Raw genomic sequence first — 18,268 nt, 5'->3', positions numbered from 1 at the left:
GTCCCATATTTTACTGTAATCAGATTTTACTAGCTAAATTAGTTGCAACCTTCATTTGAATTGCTAGACTTCCAAGCAAATGTGTAAGAGGATCAAAAATTATTTACAGGTCTGATTGTATTCCTGTTGGGTTCTTTTCACTGTTTCAAGGAAGATATAGTAGAAACATAATGGGTTCATAGATGGGCAGCAAAAATGACTCGAGGCATGGAAATACTTTTTTATGAACGACTGAAAGATAGGTAAGAGGAGCACAATAGAAGAATGCAAAACTATAAAATAAAACAACAAATACCCAACCCTCAAAGATGACGCTATATACACAATTTCCCCACCAACTCCCCTGTGGAGACATGAGAGAATGAACCACATGTGGCACTTAATGCACTAATGGAAGACACTACGAACCTATATAGAATAGAAATTAACAAATGCCACAGAGAAGGTAAATTGGGTATCTGTTTACGCTGTCCCATCATACAGAGGACATCCAATAAAACTGAAAGGAAACCATTTTCAAATTGATAAAAAGGAACATCTTTTAAAAGAACACCTTATTTATCCTGTGGAACTCATCAAAAGCTGTTGAGTGTTTAACAGTGGTCAAAGAAGGACTGAACTTTTATATGGATGGTCAGAAAATCCAAGTCCAATTGAATGGGATTTAAAAATATATAAAAGCCCTTGGCTTCCCTCAGGGGCAGCTTATTGTATAACTGTCAGCTGCAGGGGTTCTTGTGCTAAGCATCTGGAGCTAGCCACTGCTAGAGACAGGATACCAGATGAGTGGACTACGGCCTGATGTGTTCCAATGAAATCTGATTTTCCTTGTGGTAACTTAGAATTTTTTTTAATGTAATTTTTCTTCTAATGAAATTAGAAATACCTGTTCAGTGAGCAATAGCCTTTATTCTGGTATGGGGAAAGGTTAACGTTACTGTTTAGATTTGTGCTTTCTTTCTTAGGAAATTCCTATATAAAAGGTTAAATTGTTTTCCCTCAAGTTCTCTGAGCACCAGTGGTGGTGGCTATTTGTCCTCTTTGTAGAAAATTTTTGCTTCAGGCCTGATCCTGCAAGGAGCTGAACACGCTTCACTCCCATTGACTTAACACTCAGCTCACTCTAGGGAGTGTTACATACTCCCCTCCCCTTCCTCCCACCGCCACCTCCCCACCCGTGTTCTCTGTCTTGTCTAACAGGACTGTAAACTCTCCCTAGCAGGGACTGTCTCTTACTCTGTACAGTTCCTAGCACAATGGGGCCTCATTTTCAGTTGTCCCCTACACTCTATCCTAATACAAATAACATTTGTCAGTGGAATAAGCTAATTCCCACAGAACAGGGAAGAAGGCAATATTGTACTTACAGTAAGGTAGTGAAACAGTTAAGGGAAAAGTTTTCTTCTTTCTAGCATGTATGGCTGCTCTCCAGATCTGGTCACAGTGCATTTCATAATGGGTCTATTTCAACAGACAACTGTAGATACAATGTTAAGAAAAGCAAAGAATTAGTATTTTTTGCCTTTCAAGATGTCAAAAGATACTTTGTTACTGAAGCAATAAAATTGCATAAGTGTACTTTTAATTAATTCCAGCAGTGTGTTGAAATGTCCCTGTTTCAGTAATGATGTACAGGAGTGGTAGGGAAAAATATACAAAGACGGAATTCATTAACCTTATTTACGTTTTAGGTGTTTCCCATCATTTTGAAAAATCAATTCTCACATTTAATATGTCTCTCTTGTATCTAGTATGGATAATATATGAACAGGTGATGATTGCTGCCCTGGACTGCAGTCGGGATGACTTGGCATTGGTAAGTTGTCAAGCAGATATTTCACTCAAACCTTAAGTTTTTTTTTCACATGAACCTATTCCAGATTGATTCTTTGGACAGTTTTATAGGATGCTAGGAACTATGTAGCTCGGCCTTGTAGGATTTCAAGAAATATACTGCTGGGGAGAAACCTCCTCCACCCACCTTAATGTGTAACTCTTATTTAGGGAGATCATGTTTCTTCTAGCTGTGAAAACATTTATAGCTACTCTGATATGGGCTGAAAGTCAGGAATAATATTAAAACTGCCATATTGTCCAGAGAATATTTGTTGGAAACCTCTCAAATTTTATCACTTTTTCAAACACATTGAGAAAAAGTGTCCAGAGCTGTGCATGTGAATTTAGCTGCAGATAATTATTAACATTAACAGGAGTCATGCAGCTAAATGCTTGCACAGTGTATTAGGAAGGCCAATGTGTATGATCAGCTGCTTGCAGCATTTTTAAAGGTGAATATTAAAGCAGAAAATGTGGCTGTACCCTTTATTACTCCTTCGTGGTATATAAAGAGTCATAAACTTAAACATGCTTTGTCTTTTTTATACTACAAATATATTGAGTTGTATTCTTTCCTTCCCTCCTCCCCATGCGTTCTGAGGAGGAAGAGCTGGAGCTGAAGTTACAGCATTATGTGACATCACTTTTCACCCCCTGAAAGCACACCAGAGTCCTGCAAAGACAAAAGGGAGGACCTGATAGTCACATGAGGCTTGTTACTACACCATTAAAATCAGCGGGGCTTTTTTCCATTGGCTTGAATGAGACCAGGATTAAGCCCATGTAAAATAACTGGGAATGAGGGGGAGAAGTGGTTTAACAAATCAAAACCAAAAAACAAGTGCCCTTGCCAGTAATCATTTCTTAAAGTTACTGCATTTCAGCCATAGAAGTTGGTCCAGTAGAAATTTTTTTTTTTTTCAGAATACTTCAATATGCTTTCTTAATAGATCAACATTGTGAATAGCCTTGTTAGAAATAGCCTGTTAAGTAAATTAAGGGAGCCTTCTTATATTTTAATTTGTTTGTTACAGGCCACAATTGGTCTCTAAAGCTTAAAAAGTCTTTTGGATATCTTATTCAGCCTTTTTTTTTTTTTTAACATTACTACTTAGATGCAGGGGGAAAAGTAAGATTTTTAGCTAATAATTAACATTGTTGTGTGGTTAGTGAACTAATTCTTTCTCCAGCATCTTATGTCAAAGGATTGAAGACAAAGCGCCTATGCAGGGCTCTAAGCACTATGGTAATGGATTAAAAATGCAAACAAAAGCAAACTCAGCAACTTTCCCAAAATCAGGAAAGAAAAATGACAAAAGGACCTCTGTGCACACATTTCAACCCTCAGTGCATTCTCCTGCCTGGCATGGGAGAAGAACTGTGTTTTGTTGTGCCCAGATGGTCAACAGGCCTGGGCTTCTTCAGACCAAGAAGGGAGAGAATTCCATAGTTCAGAGTCCTGCATTGAGACTGCTCTTACAGTGCCTTGTGCACACTTAAACGCCAGGGTTTCAGTTCAAGTGCCTTCACTGACCACAGCTATGGCAGTATAGAACTGGGAGAGTGTCAGTCTCTCGAATAGCCAGGATTAGAAAAGTGTAATGATTTTGAGTTCCATGTTTTAGGGTGAACTTCAGTATATACAGTAACGTAATATACCATATTGCACTTTCTGCAAGCCTCATGAATTCCTCTCATAGATAAGTCTTCTCTTCCACCAAGGAAATAAATGAATAGATTGAGAGAGAAGCCTCTTTTTATACTAGGTTTCAGAGTAACAGCCGTGTTAGTCTGTCTTCGCAAAAAGAAAAGGAGTACATCCGATGAAGTGAGCTGTAGCTCACGAAAGCTCATGCTCAAATAAATTGGTTCGTCTCTAAGGTGCCACAAGTACTCCTTTTCTTTTTATACTATTTTTCCACTTATTTTTCTGAGTTTTTTTTATCTCTGTGGGTTTTTTTAACGCTTTTGTGAAATGCTTAAATGGACCAACATGGGGAAAAAATCAAAAATTGCCAAATACTGTGTTTACTAATAACCCAAGCAGCAGCTTTGAGTTTGGACTACTGGCCTCTTAGTGTCCTATGAGGAACACAGCATGATCTGAGAGTATAGCTGCTTATCCACAGCACTGCGTATACGCTAAAAACTTAGAGCAAGCCTTACATCTGAGTTGGGGTTATTTTAGTTTTGTTATAGGTCCACACATTTAATTCAAACTAGCTAACATCATAGTGGCTTTTTGCTACAGCTGCAGCCCCTGAGTATGTGAATAGTTTTTGAATTCCTATTACTTAGCAGTGAAGCACTTGACAGCTGTGATGCATCTTTCCTAAGGGACTGGTGTCTGTTCCAAATGAGAAGTCTGAGATGGTTTTCATCTCATTATTCTTTTTTGTCCTCTGATTTTCTTCATTCCCTTGCACCAAATAACTGATCATAACCCATGCATATACTACATGTAGCCAATTCCATATTTGTAACACATGGCTTTAGTGAGATCACCTACTGTTGGTAGACACCTGCAAAACCTGTGTCTAACATGCTAGAGTTACATTTTCTTTGCCTTTGTAGGATTAATCAGACTCTTAAGATTAAGAAACCTACCTGTTGAAGTACAGTAGAACTTCAGAGTCACAAACACCAGAGTTACAAACTGACCAGTTAACCACACACCTTATTTGGAACCTGAAGTACACAATCAGGTAGCAGCAGAGACACCTACCCCCCCCCCCCCAAAAAAAAAAGGCAAGTATAGTATAGGGGGTGAATATCTTCTGCTCAGCTGTCTCATTGCTTGCAGGAGTGTGCAGACTGCATCTCCTGTGTCTGTAGGATTGATTGAACCCAGTGACACAAACATTATTATATATAAATGTTTTCTTTGTATTGCAAACCATTATAAACAGCTTCTTTCAAAGGCAGTTTTTTCCATTATAAAGAATACATTCATTAAACAAAAAAGTGCCACCTGAACTCTTATTGTTTTTATAGGTGGGGTTTTTCTTTTGTGCACTGATTTAGGAAGGCCTCAAATCTGAAAAGCAAATAAAAATCTTCCAAGCTAAATAACTGTTTCCAAGGAGCTCTGATTGTCTAGCTACTTGCATGGAAAATTCATCTTGTAATTAAGTCTTCTAGCTGACAAGGTTTCAATTTCTGAGCTTGTCTTTATTAATACATTTTATTGCTTATCCCAGAAGTTGCTGTTTTGTTTTAATCAAAAGTCACATTCCAAGTTGTTGACTTAATCAAGGAGTATTTTTTTTTCTTTTTCTTTCCATGTGTTGAATAATATTCACAGGGTATTGACTGAATTAAACAGTTTAAACTCTGAAAATAATTAATCGCTGGCCATGAGTCTTTCTCAGCTTGGAGTCTGTGGTCTGTCTACATATTCTGGAATCCTTGTGATATCACTGGACAGGAAGTAGTAGACCTTTTTCTAGGTATTGATGTGCTTTTTCTCTGGTTGTGGTAGGAAGTGCTGGTGACAAATACGCCTTCTGATTCTGACTTTTTTTTTTAATGTGATAAGTAGTATTTGTCACTCAAAGCTAAATCACTAACTCTGAGGAATTTATTTTATTTATGCAGTTTTGTCTTCAGGAGCTAAGGCGACAGTTCCCTGGGAGCCATAGGGTTAAGCGATTAACTGGCATGAGATTTGAATACATGGAAAGGTATGGCTGAATTTAAAAACCTAATTCTTGTCTGGAAAAAGGTACTTGATATCTCTTGAAAAAGGAATTCTTCACACAGTAAAATTCAGAGCAGAGGGTATAAATGCAATGCTCTTTCCTTTATAAAAATAGTTCTGTGTATGATGACCTTATTGTGCTTAGGCACTTCTGTTGCATTTTGGCTAGCACAATATTACAGTACTTGTAATCTTCCATTTGGACTTGATAGATTTAAAAGGTCCTTTACTTGCCATCATCAAACTATAGACAGTAAAACACTACACAGTTTTTTTTGGCAAAACAAAGTCTGTATGCCACAGCTATAAACCAACATATTTAATCCAACTGGTCCAGAATTCAAGTAGCATTCAGAACCATTGCCCTGCCCCAAATAACTGCTGAATATAGCTCTTCTCTAAGCTTTGTCCTTGTGGATAAAACCCTAATAGGTTGACTCCAAAAACCTTGTAGAATATAAAAGTGAAAACTATAACCCTTCTGGATGCTTTTGCTCTATCCTACTGAAGGACTATAACTCTATTACATTTTTATATAGGATGGTTCAGACGGCTTACAGATGGGTTCACTGTCCATAATATATGACTTTTCCCACAAAGGAGAGGAGTAGACTGTCCTCTAGGGCACCTCTAGTCTTTGCCTGACTTCCCCCTTTGGACATGTTGTATATCAAGTTCCAGTAAGCTATTCCAAAACCATCTACTTGTGGTGTGGCAGCTAGAAATTTTGCAAAGGGCTTCCAGAAACTGCCAACATGGAACGCTGGTACCGAGCATGCTTCCTGTAACACACTGCTTACAGTGTTGGCTTTTGAGGCCTAGAGATCATGGGCCACCCCGAATCCTGGACATAAGACATGTAAAGGGAGAAAACCCCATTTTCATTTAACAGATGTTTCTCATCCTTTCTTTTCCTTGCAAAGAATGTTTTGAAACTGTAAATTGATATGAATCTATGAAGCCTGTTGTTTGGGTTGAAATGAATGGAATGCTGGGCTCTTCTGCTGCAGCACGAGGCTAAGGTACCTAAGCAATCCTACTCTCATACCCACTCTTATGTAAAATGAGTTGATTTGAGATGTCTTGCTAATCCTTTCCCATAATTCTTAGCTCTGGCATATACATATTGGTGTGGCATGGTGAACAGGAATCTGGTTTTGGTTGCGGAATAGATGGCAAAAATTGGTTCTCAAACCAGCTCAAAAATGTGAAGGTCAGCTCTGTCTGCTTGTACATGCTTCTGTCCAGGTTTGTATGACCAAACTAAAGATGTTGGCCCATGCCTTTGACAAATGGACTCTAACCATAGGCAGGCATATGTACATAAGAATGGCCATACTTGGTCAGACATTGGTCCATCTAACTCAGTATTCTGTCTTAACAGTGGCCAGTGCCAAATCCTTCTGGCAGTTGGAGGTTTAGGGACACATAGTGCATGGGGTTGTGTCCCTGACCATCTTGGCTAATAGCCATTGATGGACCTATCCTCTACAAACTTAGCTCTTTTTTAACCCAGTTATAATTTTGGCCTTTATAACGTCTCCAGGGAATGAGTTCCACAGGTTAACTGTGTTGTGTGAAGTACTTCCTACTATGTGTGTGTGTTTTGTTTTTTTTTAAATCTGCTGTCTGTTAATTTCATCGGGTGATATCCCTAGTTCTTGTTTATGTGAAGGGGTAAACAACACTTCGCTGTTCACTTTCTCCATGCCACTCGTTATTTCATACACCTCTATCGTGTGCCCCCTTAGTCATCTCTTTTCTAAAATGAATGGTCCCAGTCTTTTTAATCTCCCCTTGTATGGAAGCTGTTGCATACCCCTAATCATTTTCATTGCCGTGCTCTGCACCTTTTCCAATTCTAATTTTTTTTTTTTTTTTTTTGAGACGGGGCAACCAGAACTGCGCGCAGTATTCAAGGTGTGGGCGTACTCTGGATTTATATTGTGGCATTATGATATTTTCTGTTTCATTATCTATTCCTTTCCTAATGCTTCTATTAGCTTTTTTGACTGTTGCTGCACATTGCGCAGATGTTTTGAGAGAATTATTTGGACTCCAAGATTTTTCTTAAGTGGCAGTAGCTAATTTAGATCCAATCATTTTGTATGTATAATTGGGATTATTTTTTCCAGTGTGCACTACTTTGCACTTTTCAACATTGAATTTCATCTGCCATTTTGTTGCACAGTGCCCAACTGACCGTTTATTCCTATCCTGTTTCCTATCTTTTAACCAGTTACTGATGCATAAGAGGATCTTCCTTCCCTATGATTGCTTAATTTTTTAAAAGCCTTTAGTAATGGACCTTGTCAAAAGCTTTCTGAAAGTCCAAATACACTGTATCAACTGGATCACCCTTATCCACATGCTTGTGGACTCCATCAAGGAGTTACTAGATTGGTGAGGCATGATTTCCCTTTACAAAAGCCATTTTGACTTTTCCCCCAACATACTGTGTTTGTTCATGTGTTTTATAATCTTGTTGTTTATTACAGTTTCAAATAATTTGATGGGTACTGAAGTTAGGCTTACCAGCCTGTAATTGCCGGGACCACTTCTGGAGCCTTTTCTAAAAACATAGCTACATTAGCTATCCTCCAGTCATCTGGTATGGAGCCTGATTTAAGCAATAGGTTACATCCCAGTTAATATATCTGCAAGTTCATATTTGAGTTCCTTCAGAACTCTTGGGTGAGTACCGTCTGGTCCTGGTGCTATATAATTTATCAGTTTGGTCCAAAACTTCCTGTATTGACACCTCAGTCTGGTACAGTTGCTCAGATTTGTCACCTAAAAAGAATGACTTGGGTATAGAGCTCTCCCCTATGTCCTGTGTAGTAAAGAATGATGCAAAGAATTCATTTAACTTTTGTGCAATGGCCTTCTCTTCCTTTAGTGTTCCTTTAGAACCTTCCAGTGACCCATTGACTGTTTGGAAGGCTTCCTGCTTCTGATGTATTAAAAACCCATTTGTGTCTTGCTAGTTGCTCTTTCGATTCTTTTTTGACCTGCCTTGTTATCTTTTTCACTTGACTTGCCAGAGTTTATGCTCCTTTCTATTACTCTCAATAGGATTTGATGTCCAATTTTTATAGGATGTCTTTTTGCCTCTAGCTGCCTCTTTTACTCTGCTGGTTAGCCCTGGAGGCATTTTTTGGTCCTCTTACTAGTTTTATTCGTTTTTTTTTTGTTTGTTTTTTTTTAAATTTGGGATCTACAATTAGTCTGAGCTTCCATTATGGCATTTTTAAATTGTCTTTGTGCAGTTTGCAGGCATTTCACCCTTGTGACTATTCCTTTTAGTTTCCATTTAACTAGCTTCCTTATTTCTGTGGAGTTCCCCCCTTTTTGAAGTTAAATGCTACAGTGATGTGTTTCTTTATTGCTTTTCTCCTTACAAGGATGTTAAATTTAATTATATTCTTGTGCTATTACTGACCGATTCATCTATATTCACCTCCTGGACTAGATCATGTGCTCCATTTAGAACTAAATCAAGAATTGCATCTCCCATGGTGGGTTCCAGGATGAGCTTCTCCAAGGAAGTTATTTATGGTGTCTAGAAATTTTTATCTCTGCATCCCTTTTTGAGGTGACATATACCCAATTAATATGAAGATAGTTTAAATCAGCCTCTCGAATCTCCCTGAGCATTTCACAGTCCTTGTCACCATCCTAGTCAGTGTATAGTGTATTCCTACTGCTATACTCTTACTGATCAAGCACGGAATTTCTATCGTTAGAGATTCTGTGGTACAATTTTGATTCATTTAAGATTTTTACTTTGACGCTGTACTTTCTTTCACACATGGTGCCACTCCCCCACCAGTGTGACCTATTCAGTCATTCCCATATATTTTGTACCCTGGTATTACCTTGTCCTGTGATTATCCTCATTCCACCAAGTTTCCATGATGCCTATTATATCAATACCCTCATTTAAGCCAGGCACTCTAGTTCACCCGTTTTAGTATTTAGACTTCTAGCATTTGTACATTTTGTCAATATTCAGTTGCTTGCCTTCATGTGTTATATTTAAATGGAACTCTTTTGCGTTTGACTGTTCTTCATTAACTCCTACCTGTACTTTACGAACTTCTTTCCTGTCTTTTTTTCTAGTATATAGAATTTCCCCTTTAATAAACTCATCCCTAAGGGATGACTCTGCCCGAACCATGTGCTCCACCACACTCATTGGCTTTCCCCCAACCCTTCATTTAAAAAATGCTCTACAACCTTTTAAATTTTACATACCAGCAGTCTGGTTCCACTTTGGTTTAGGTGAAGCCCATCCTTAATGTATTGGCTCCTTCTTTCCCCAAAGGTTCCCCAGTTCCTAATAAACTTAAAACCCTCCTCCCTACACTCTCATCTCATCCATTCATTGAGACCCTGCAGTTTTGCTTGTCTTTCTGGCCCCTGCTCATATAACTGAAAGCATTTTAGATAATGCTACCATGGAGGTCCTGGACTTCAATGTCTTATCTAGCAGCCTAAATTTGGCGACTGGGACCTCTGTCTTACCTTTCCCTATATCACTGGTGCCTACATGTACCATGACCACCAGCTCCTCCCAATCACTACATATAAGCATGTCTAGAGGCCTTGTGAGATCTGCAACCGTCGCACCTAGCAAGCAGTTTGCAGTGTGTTTCTTCAAGTCATCACAAACTCAACTATCTATATTTCTAATAATCATATATCCTCCATTACTGTTATCTCTTTCTTCTTAATAATTGGGGCTCCCTTCCCTGGAGGAGTATCCTAAGTGCAAGAAGATGCCATGACATCAAGTGGAAAGAGGTTCCCAACTATGATGATGGTTTCCGTCCATTCCAGCCTGTTGTTCTCCTTCCATGAGACTTTCATCCTCCTTAATAGCACAGATTCTGTCAGATTGGAGGTGGGATTGCTCTATTATGTCCCTGAAAGTCTCATCTATGTACCTCTCTCTTCCCTGTAACTCCTCTAGTTCAGCCACTCTGGCCTCAGAAGCCTGGATTGTTTCTCTGAGGGCCCCAGAGCGGTTTGTACTGCATGCACACACATGCTACCTGCCCACAAGGCAGGTAATCGTACATGCTGCTTTCAGTGCAATAAACTGGGTAACCCTGCACTCTGCTGCTGGACTTTTGCTTGCATTATTTTTACTCTTTCAGGGTTGTGTGTGTGTCTTACTGGCCTAAGTTTAAACTTAGTGTTTAAGTCTATGTGCCTCTTGCTTGCGCTCTCACTCACCTCTCCTGTTCACTAGCTCCTCTGGTTGCTTAGGAGTTGTCTTTTAAAACCCCTGCTCTCCCTGAGTTCTCTGCCCCCTCTTCAAGGGATTCTAAAAGGATTAGTGATCAAAGGATGGCAGTCTGGAGTCACACCACACTATAATCTTTAATCAAGTAAGCACATGGCAAGCAAGCAAATGTAAATGTGGGGGATGACAATTTAGGGTCGTCATGGGCTGGCAACCTGGAATCGTTCAGCAGGGGAATGGAGTTCAACCAGCAGTTTTCCAAAACTGACAATATAGGTGCTCAAGCTAATGCCTTAGAGGTGGGATCACCTTGTGTCACTCAACAGTAACATCTAGCTGTCCTCAATAGCAGCAGATCATAGTGATGAGTCTTGAGTGATAAGAACATCCTCTACCAGACTGGAGAATAAGTGTTGCGTCAAACAGCTGGGCCTGTAGCCATTCTATTTAGGTTTGTAAAGACCCTGTAGAAAACTGATAAAAGTATTACGTAGTATGGAGATTTGAAGAAGTCAAATAGAGCCCTCACCATGTAGTTGTAATACAGTATCTACATAGCTACACTGTATAAAACCAGCTCAAGCTATTAAGTGGGCTGGATAAAATGACGACTGTTTCTCAGAGATGGTTTAAAACAGTAGAGCTATTCATTGCAGCAACATGGGTTAACTTATTTGTGTATTTCTAGTAGCAGAATTATAGTGGAGTAACTCTGTGTTGTTCTGGTGCCTAGAAGGGGTTAATCTAATCTTTGCAATAGACTAGGAGTATGTGTGGTATCTGCGATAGCCTCACAATCCATTATATTCTGCTGCTTATACTTTACACCATCATAAGAGAAACTTTAAATCCAAAATGAGACTCTCTGGAGCTTTGAAATACCACTGCTGTAATGGAGTAGCAAGTCTCTTGTTTTGGGTGGTCTTTAAAATGGCTGTGTGCGGTCGTGGTGGGGGAGAGGGAGAATAAAGGACCTTCTAGGAAACTTAAAAGGTAGAATGAAGAAACAAAAGGCATATAAAATACCTGCCCTGCTTCTGGTGCAATCTAAATAATATCCCACTAAGAACTGCAATTTATTTTTCCGTTTATTTGGTGAAACCCAATGCTGCCATCCTTAGTCAAGACTTCCTTGGTAGGAGTTTTGCTTGAGTAAATGTTTATGTACAGACAGTAAAATTCAGTGACTGGTACGCATTTTCCTTTGCAGCTATATAAGGTTAGCACAATACCAAGTATAGAAAATACTATAATGTTGTTACCTAATTACGGAGCCAATCAAAAACTTTTTAACCAAACAATTGAGCTGCGTCACCTCTAGAATTCACCTCTGTTTCTTTAAATAGGTACGATGATGCCCTGCAGCTATATGACAGAATTTTACAAGAAGATTCAACCAATACAGTAAGTTAAATGTTTTCCCTGGAAATAATATTTTTAATTTGTACTAAACCTTTGCTAATATAAGTGTAGTGAAATCATTGGGTAATTGAGAAATCATTTTTTAAAACTTCCTAGTGTAATATTCTAGCATTTATTTGTTTTCAGAATTATTTAATTTCCTTTCATCAAAAGGATTCATGGTTGCATTTTCTTTTACGTAAGTTGAATTTTGAGAGCCTATCACTGTAAATGATAGTCCTGTTTGACCTCCGTGGGTATGTTTATACTTGCGGCTGGCAGCAAGCCTCCCAGCCTAGGTAGACAGACTCACGCTAGTGTGCTAAAGCTAGCAGTGTGGACATTGTGGATTGGGCTGGAGCTCAGGCTGTCAAGCAGTCCTGTTGGTGGCAATCCAGTTCTAGATGGTAGATAGACTAAAACTAGTCTCTTATGTCTCTCCTATCCCTACCTTCTGTTAATCTGATTTTGAAAATAAAAATATGTTCTGTGAATGTTTGAATTGCACACTACCTTTCTCAGTTTAATAGCTGGAAGGCTATAAACTTGCTCTTGAGTCAAACTGCGATTCACTGTACAGTGTGCCCATTTTAAAAAAATCACTGTGCAGAGATTTTGGGCTCCTGGCATCATCCATGCAGATGACACTTGCAGTCCTGCAATGCTGTGTGTTCTTAAGTATTGCTTCAGTGCTGGTTTTGGAATTACTTTGAGGGACTTTCTGTTTTGAGACTTTATCTTGTCACCTGATATGCAAAATAGTTTGAAGGTGCAAATGATTAACTTTTTCCAGAGCTACCATGCTGGCAGCAGCTCATCTGTGTCTCAGCTGTTGGATAAAGTTGGAAATTACCATGATATGGTAAAGGTAGGCTTGGGTCTTTTGTGTGGCAGTTGACTGATTCCAGTTCCTGTTATAATGCATTAAAAAGGGTAGGCAGTATGCCTTTTTAATTTGGTAATGATTTCTTTTTTCTTCTTATTTTTGTATTAGTAAACTTCTCTATGTATTCTTAGGACTTAATTCTATCCTGTGGTTTTGTTGGTTTATTTATTTTTTTTAAATCCGCATTGGTGCATGACAGTGGTTTGAGCATTAGTGATAGCACCTGTGTATCTTGTGAGCTCTGAGAAAAATTCGATTATTTAGATTGATAAAATTGCAATTACTAGCTTCAAGCATCAATTAAATTAAACTAGTCTTTGCAAAATTTACCCATTTTTCTGGGCTAAGTAATTTGTATGTTCTTTTTTTGGATAGACAAGTAAAATATCACTAGTCCTGTCTTATTAGTAGATCATTCCTCAGTCATCTTGGAGGCTTTCACAGGAATTTTGCAAAGTTGAATCAAAAACTTAAATCCTCCTAATAAGTAGGTTAAAGGCATATTAAAGGATATTTCTAAAATGAAATCACCCATTCTTTTGTTTTGTGGATCCCCTAAATCCAGATGCCCTGCAACTGGTGGCATCTACTCAATGGGATGCTTTAGCACAGTCTCTGTTGATATTTCATTCCTTAATAGTCTGGAAAGCAGAGCCTGTATATTAGAAATAATATATGTGATGTCCTCCTCCTCCATCACTGAATATTGTATCTTTCAACATTTGTGTGGACTATAAAATATATTTATTTTTTTTTTAAAAAATACCAACATTTTAGGGCTTGAGGGGAACCTGGCTTGCAACATCTTTGTAGATGGGCTTTCATCTTGAGTGCTGTTCTGTAAGGATTTGATAGTAGTATGGTGCATGCCTTGACATCATGTGGAATGGGAACTGCAGTTGCACAGGATGTGAATTTTATGGACTTGAAAAAAAGAAAGTATTTGAACAGTAGCAATGTCCTGCCATGTCATTTAAGATATTTGGGACATTTCAGCGTTTGAGTGCTTTTCTTCCCCTCTCCCCCCACGAATACAGTTGAACACTTCATAAATACTACTGAATGTATATAGGGTCTTTCTAACCTACAGGCCATTATTTCCTCTTCATATTTTTCTAATGCTTAACACAACATTTCCCCTCCCACCCTCTCCAGTAGTACCCACAATGTCCTGCCATAAACAAAAGAAGGCACAGCTCTTGACCAGAACAGCTTATACTCTTACACTGGGGACTTCTTTAATATGAAAGGATGATGGCTATTTCATATTCAAAATGTATAGCTAGTAAGATAACCCAAAAGGGCAATACTAAATTATATGTTGTCACATAGTCTTGGCTCCCATTGTTAGTGTTTATTTAGTCACCGATCAGGCAAATACTATTACATATTAAGTAACTTTATATACTATTACATATTAAGTAACTTTACACATAAGTCCCATTGAAGTCATTGTGACTGTATGTACATAGATACTCAAGTGTATTAGTGTTTGTAGGGTTTAGGTAGTAGTCAGTAACTGGATCTTGCACGCAGCAAAGCTCCTTGGTCTCTTGGCTTAGCATTGTACATCACTGTGCTTACAAAGCCTGACTTGCATCCACTTCGGTATTATGATGCATCTGAGTTTCTTCACTTCCTCTCATTCCAATTTATTTTTTCCTCCGTAGGTATCAAATGAAACTGTTCTCAGTGGTAAAAAAGCTGTTCTTTACTGATGAACAGTCAAGAGAAAAAGCTTGATGGGAAGCCATTTTGCATAGTTGTTATACATTCTTTCTCCTCCTTGAATTGCAACTAAGTCAGACAATGTCCTTTTAACTCATAATTATTTTGTCTTCATCTCTCAGGAGGCTGGTGCCACAGAGTCCCATGTACTCTTTCTGAAGATTTTTGTTCTTTCAGTTTTTGATAGGCACTTACACACGTATGATACTTTCAGGTATTCTAGACAGGCTGGAGGATTTGGAAGTCACATGTTCACATTCAGCAATGGATTTCAAACTCCGCTAGCTTTTTTGCAATCCACTTATTTTCCTTGGTTTCCTATTTATGTTTAAAGGGTGCACACAAACATGGGGAAACTGACTATACAGGGATAGTCTGATTAAAAATAACTCTACACCAACCACTATCAAATGCACAAAGTTGGAAAAAAATACATGTAAATCATTTTTGGAAGAAATGGATCTTACACATTATAACAAATGTAAGTAAAGGCTGTTTGAATAGCATGCTTTTACATTGATGATATCCCTGTTTTTGAGTCAGATTAAATTGTCTTTTTGCAACAATTTCTGGCTCATGAAAACTGGGCAGAATTCTGTCCAGTGGTGAAAAGAACAAAACTCCTTTAGCTTTCTCTAGAAGTCATGCTGAAACAAAGCAAAGATGCTTTCAAAGTGTAGTCACATTTTACAAGAATACGTCAGCTAGGTATGTGTGTTGTAAGATTCTGCTGAAACTAATGGAAAATGGAGCTCCATATTTAAGATATGGGTAGACCATAAGCCTTTTGAAGTACATATTTTTGGCAGGTGCTCTTTTCAGCTGTTTCCAAATGGCGAACATCATCCGAATCTGTGGTTTGTTGGATATTATTATTTAAATGTATAATTTTGTTTTAGTAAGGAACCATCATGCTTGATGAAATTATCTAATTGTTTTTCTCCATTAAAAACCCTAAATACGTACAGACATTAATAGTGAAAGGTATAAAATATTGTAAACTCAAATATTAGAACAGGTGTGTGACATCCTGACTTTCTCAGATTCTGAAAATAGAGGAGGCTCTGCTCAATATAGAGCAAAGTTTGTGGTGGTGGCGTGTTAAAGATAACTGTAGAATAGATTGGGTCAGTCTTGCATTTGAAGAGTGAAAGTCAAATAGAAACTTGATAAATTGTCAGGTATTTGAATTATTTGTCATCTACCTGTTAATTATTTCCATGCACACATGTGGCTGCTGTAGGAAAATAAATGTTTCAGGGTTTTAAAAAAGTAACCATGGCTGAGTTTGTCTTGGCACTCACTTTGCCGTGCACCAGTTTTTTCTGGTGTGCTGACACATGGAGTTGCTTAGATATATTAAACATTTTTTTTTCTCGTTTGGCAAGTGCTGTAAGTGAAACAGACGTTTGTTCACACAAGTCGTAAAAATCGCACACTGCATGGATTGACAGTTTCAGACAAGAAGTTGCTTGGGAATTGTACAAAGATTAAGAAATCATTTGTTTTTTGAGATCCAGCAGATTTTTTAATTGTGGTAAATGGAATTATGAACTTAACTTCATGAAATACAAAAGTGCATCTTCATGTCAGTTTTTGTTAGACTTAAAACTTCTGAATTAAGAGAATGACCAGAAGAAGAACTCTTTGTAAGATTGACAGCTAGTCTCACTCACCAGCAGAAGCTGGTCCAAAAAAAGATATTAGCTCACCTGGCTTGTCTCTAATATCCTGGGACCAACATGGCTACAACAACATGGCAAACAGCTATTTTATTGGACTATTTAAGGATGGGGGTTGACATAGGTGTTTAGTTTTGTATAAATGTAAAAGCCTCACTTAAGAACATTTCATTCTCCCTTTCAGATCTCTAGCTGGAAGAAAATTAAGCCACTCAATTTTGGAGCCATGTTAAAATTGTTTTATTTATATTACAGTAGTGACTCGAGACCAGCTGAGATTAGGATTCCACCATACTAGGCACTGAACAGACACAGAATAAGAAAAAATCTCTGCCCTGAAGGTGTGAGGTGTCAATCTAAGGTGTGGCTAGAATGAGAGAGGGACAGGAGCCCAGGTGGGGTGAATAGGAGCAGAGGAGGACAGAGACAGGCTGGGGACACAGGAGTAGAAGGGTCTAAAAGGGCTAAAACCCCATAATGCGGACTCACTTCTAGAACCCAAAACTGAATTTGGGAGTTCAGAGTCTCTGCAATCATCTGTTGTCAGCATAGAGCTATAAAACCCAGTGGCAAAGACTGTGTGTCATTCTCCTCTAGGGTGTGGTGCACACTGAAGATAATAGCTTGCTGCTGCTGTCTGTTATTGTGTTAGCTCTAATGTTAAAGGTCTGTCTGGTGGATAATATCTGAACCCTGCTGATGACTCAGGATGGTTCCAAATAGAATTTCTATTTTCCTCAGTTTAGAAAAATATTAGGAATTTGCATTTTTAAAAAAAAACTGTTAAAAGAACATTGAAGGTGCAAAGTTTAAGCACTCTAAAGTTAGGAAATGCCAGAATTAAGGTTACCTGAGCAACTTTAAATCCAGCCCCTTGTGAGTATGCATTATGATCCAGTCTTTTGGTTTTCTAGAGATGGGTTGTAAATTATTCGTCCTTAACTGTTTCTATCAGAACTTTAAAAACAAATAAAATAGTGGAACACCTTTATAAAATTTTAAAAATTTGATTTTACAAAAACAAAATTTGGGGCCAGATTCAACTTTTAACCTTTTTATTTTATGAAGTATATTTTATAATGTAGTTCTTAGTATCTCCACTAACAAGTTTGAGAATATTATCACTATGTTTTGAATGGTATTCTTGTAGAGCATTTAGTAATAAACCTGATCAGAGTAAGTAGAGTCTATCAGTCTATTTCCCCTTAGGTGCTTATATACCCTTAATTGCCGTAGTATTTGAGCATATCAGTCTTGAACATGTATATCCTCATAACACCCCTCTGAGATAGGGCAGTGTTACCCCATTTTACAGATGGGGAACAGAGAGACAGGGGTAGATCGGGGTGGGCAAACTTTTTGGCCTGAGCGCCACATCTGGGTGTGGAAATTGTATGCAAGGCCATGAATGTAGGGCTGGGGCAGGGGTGCGGGGTCTGGGTGGGGGTGTGGTGTGCAGGAAGAGGCTCAGGGCAAGTGGTTGGGGTGCAGGAGCGGGTTGGGGTGCAGGCTCCAGCCCAGCGCTGCTTACCTCAAGCGACTCCGGGGTGGCAGTGGCATGCAGCAGGGCTCAGGCAGGCTCCCTGCCTGTCCTGGCCCTGTGCCGCTCCTGGAAGTGGCCAGAATGTCTGGCAGTGGCTCCTGGGGGTGGGGTGGGGTGGAGCAGGTGGCTCCGCTGCACACTGCCCCTTGCCTGCGGCCAATGGGAGCTGTGGGGGGCGATGCCTGCAGGCGAGGGCAGTGCACGGAGTCCTCTGCCCCTTTCACCTCCCCCAGGGACCGCA

General features: G+C 38.9%; 1 protein-coding gene across 3 annotated transcripts in view; it reads left to right on the top strand.

The window, feature by feature from the left end:
- EMC2 (ER membrane protein complex subunit 2) overlaps positions 1–18,268 on the top strand; it is a 51,799-nt gene that overhangs the window by 8,565 nt on the left and 24,966 nt on the right. For all 3 annotated transcript variants that reach the window (XM_073330320.1, XM_073330318.1, XM_073330319.1), the window contains exons 3-5: positions 1,752–1,816; positions 5,434–5,519; positions 12,134–12,191. In XM_073330320.1, the coding sequence (XP_073186421.1) occupies positions 1,752–1,816; positions 5,434–5,519; positions 12,134–12,191 (209 nt within the window). The remainder of the gene's footprint in view (positions 1–1,751; positions 1,817–5,433; positions 5,520–12,133; positions 12,192–18,268) is intronic.

This window comes from Lepidochelys kempii, chromosome 2 (genome assembly GCF_965140285.1).
Source record: "Lepidochelys kempii isolate rLepKem1 chromosome 2, rLepKem1.hap1, whole genome shotgun sequence".
NCBI lineage: Eukaryota > Metazoa > Chordata > Testudines > Cheloniidae > Lepidochelys > Lepidochelys kempii.
The sequence above is the reverse complement of the archived record's forward strand: the minus strand, read 5'-3'. Positions and strand labels throughout refer to the sequence as shown.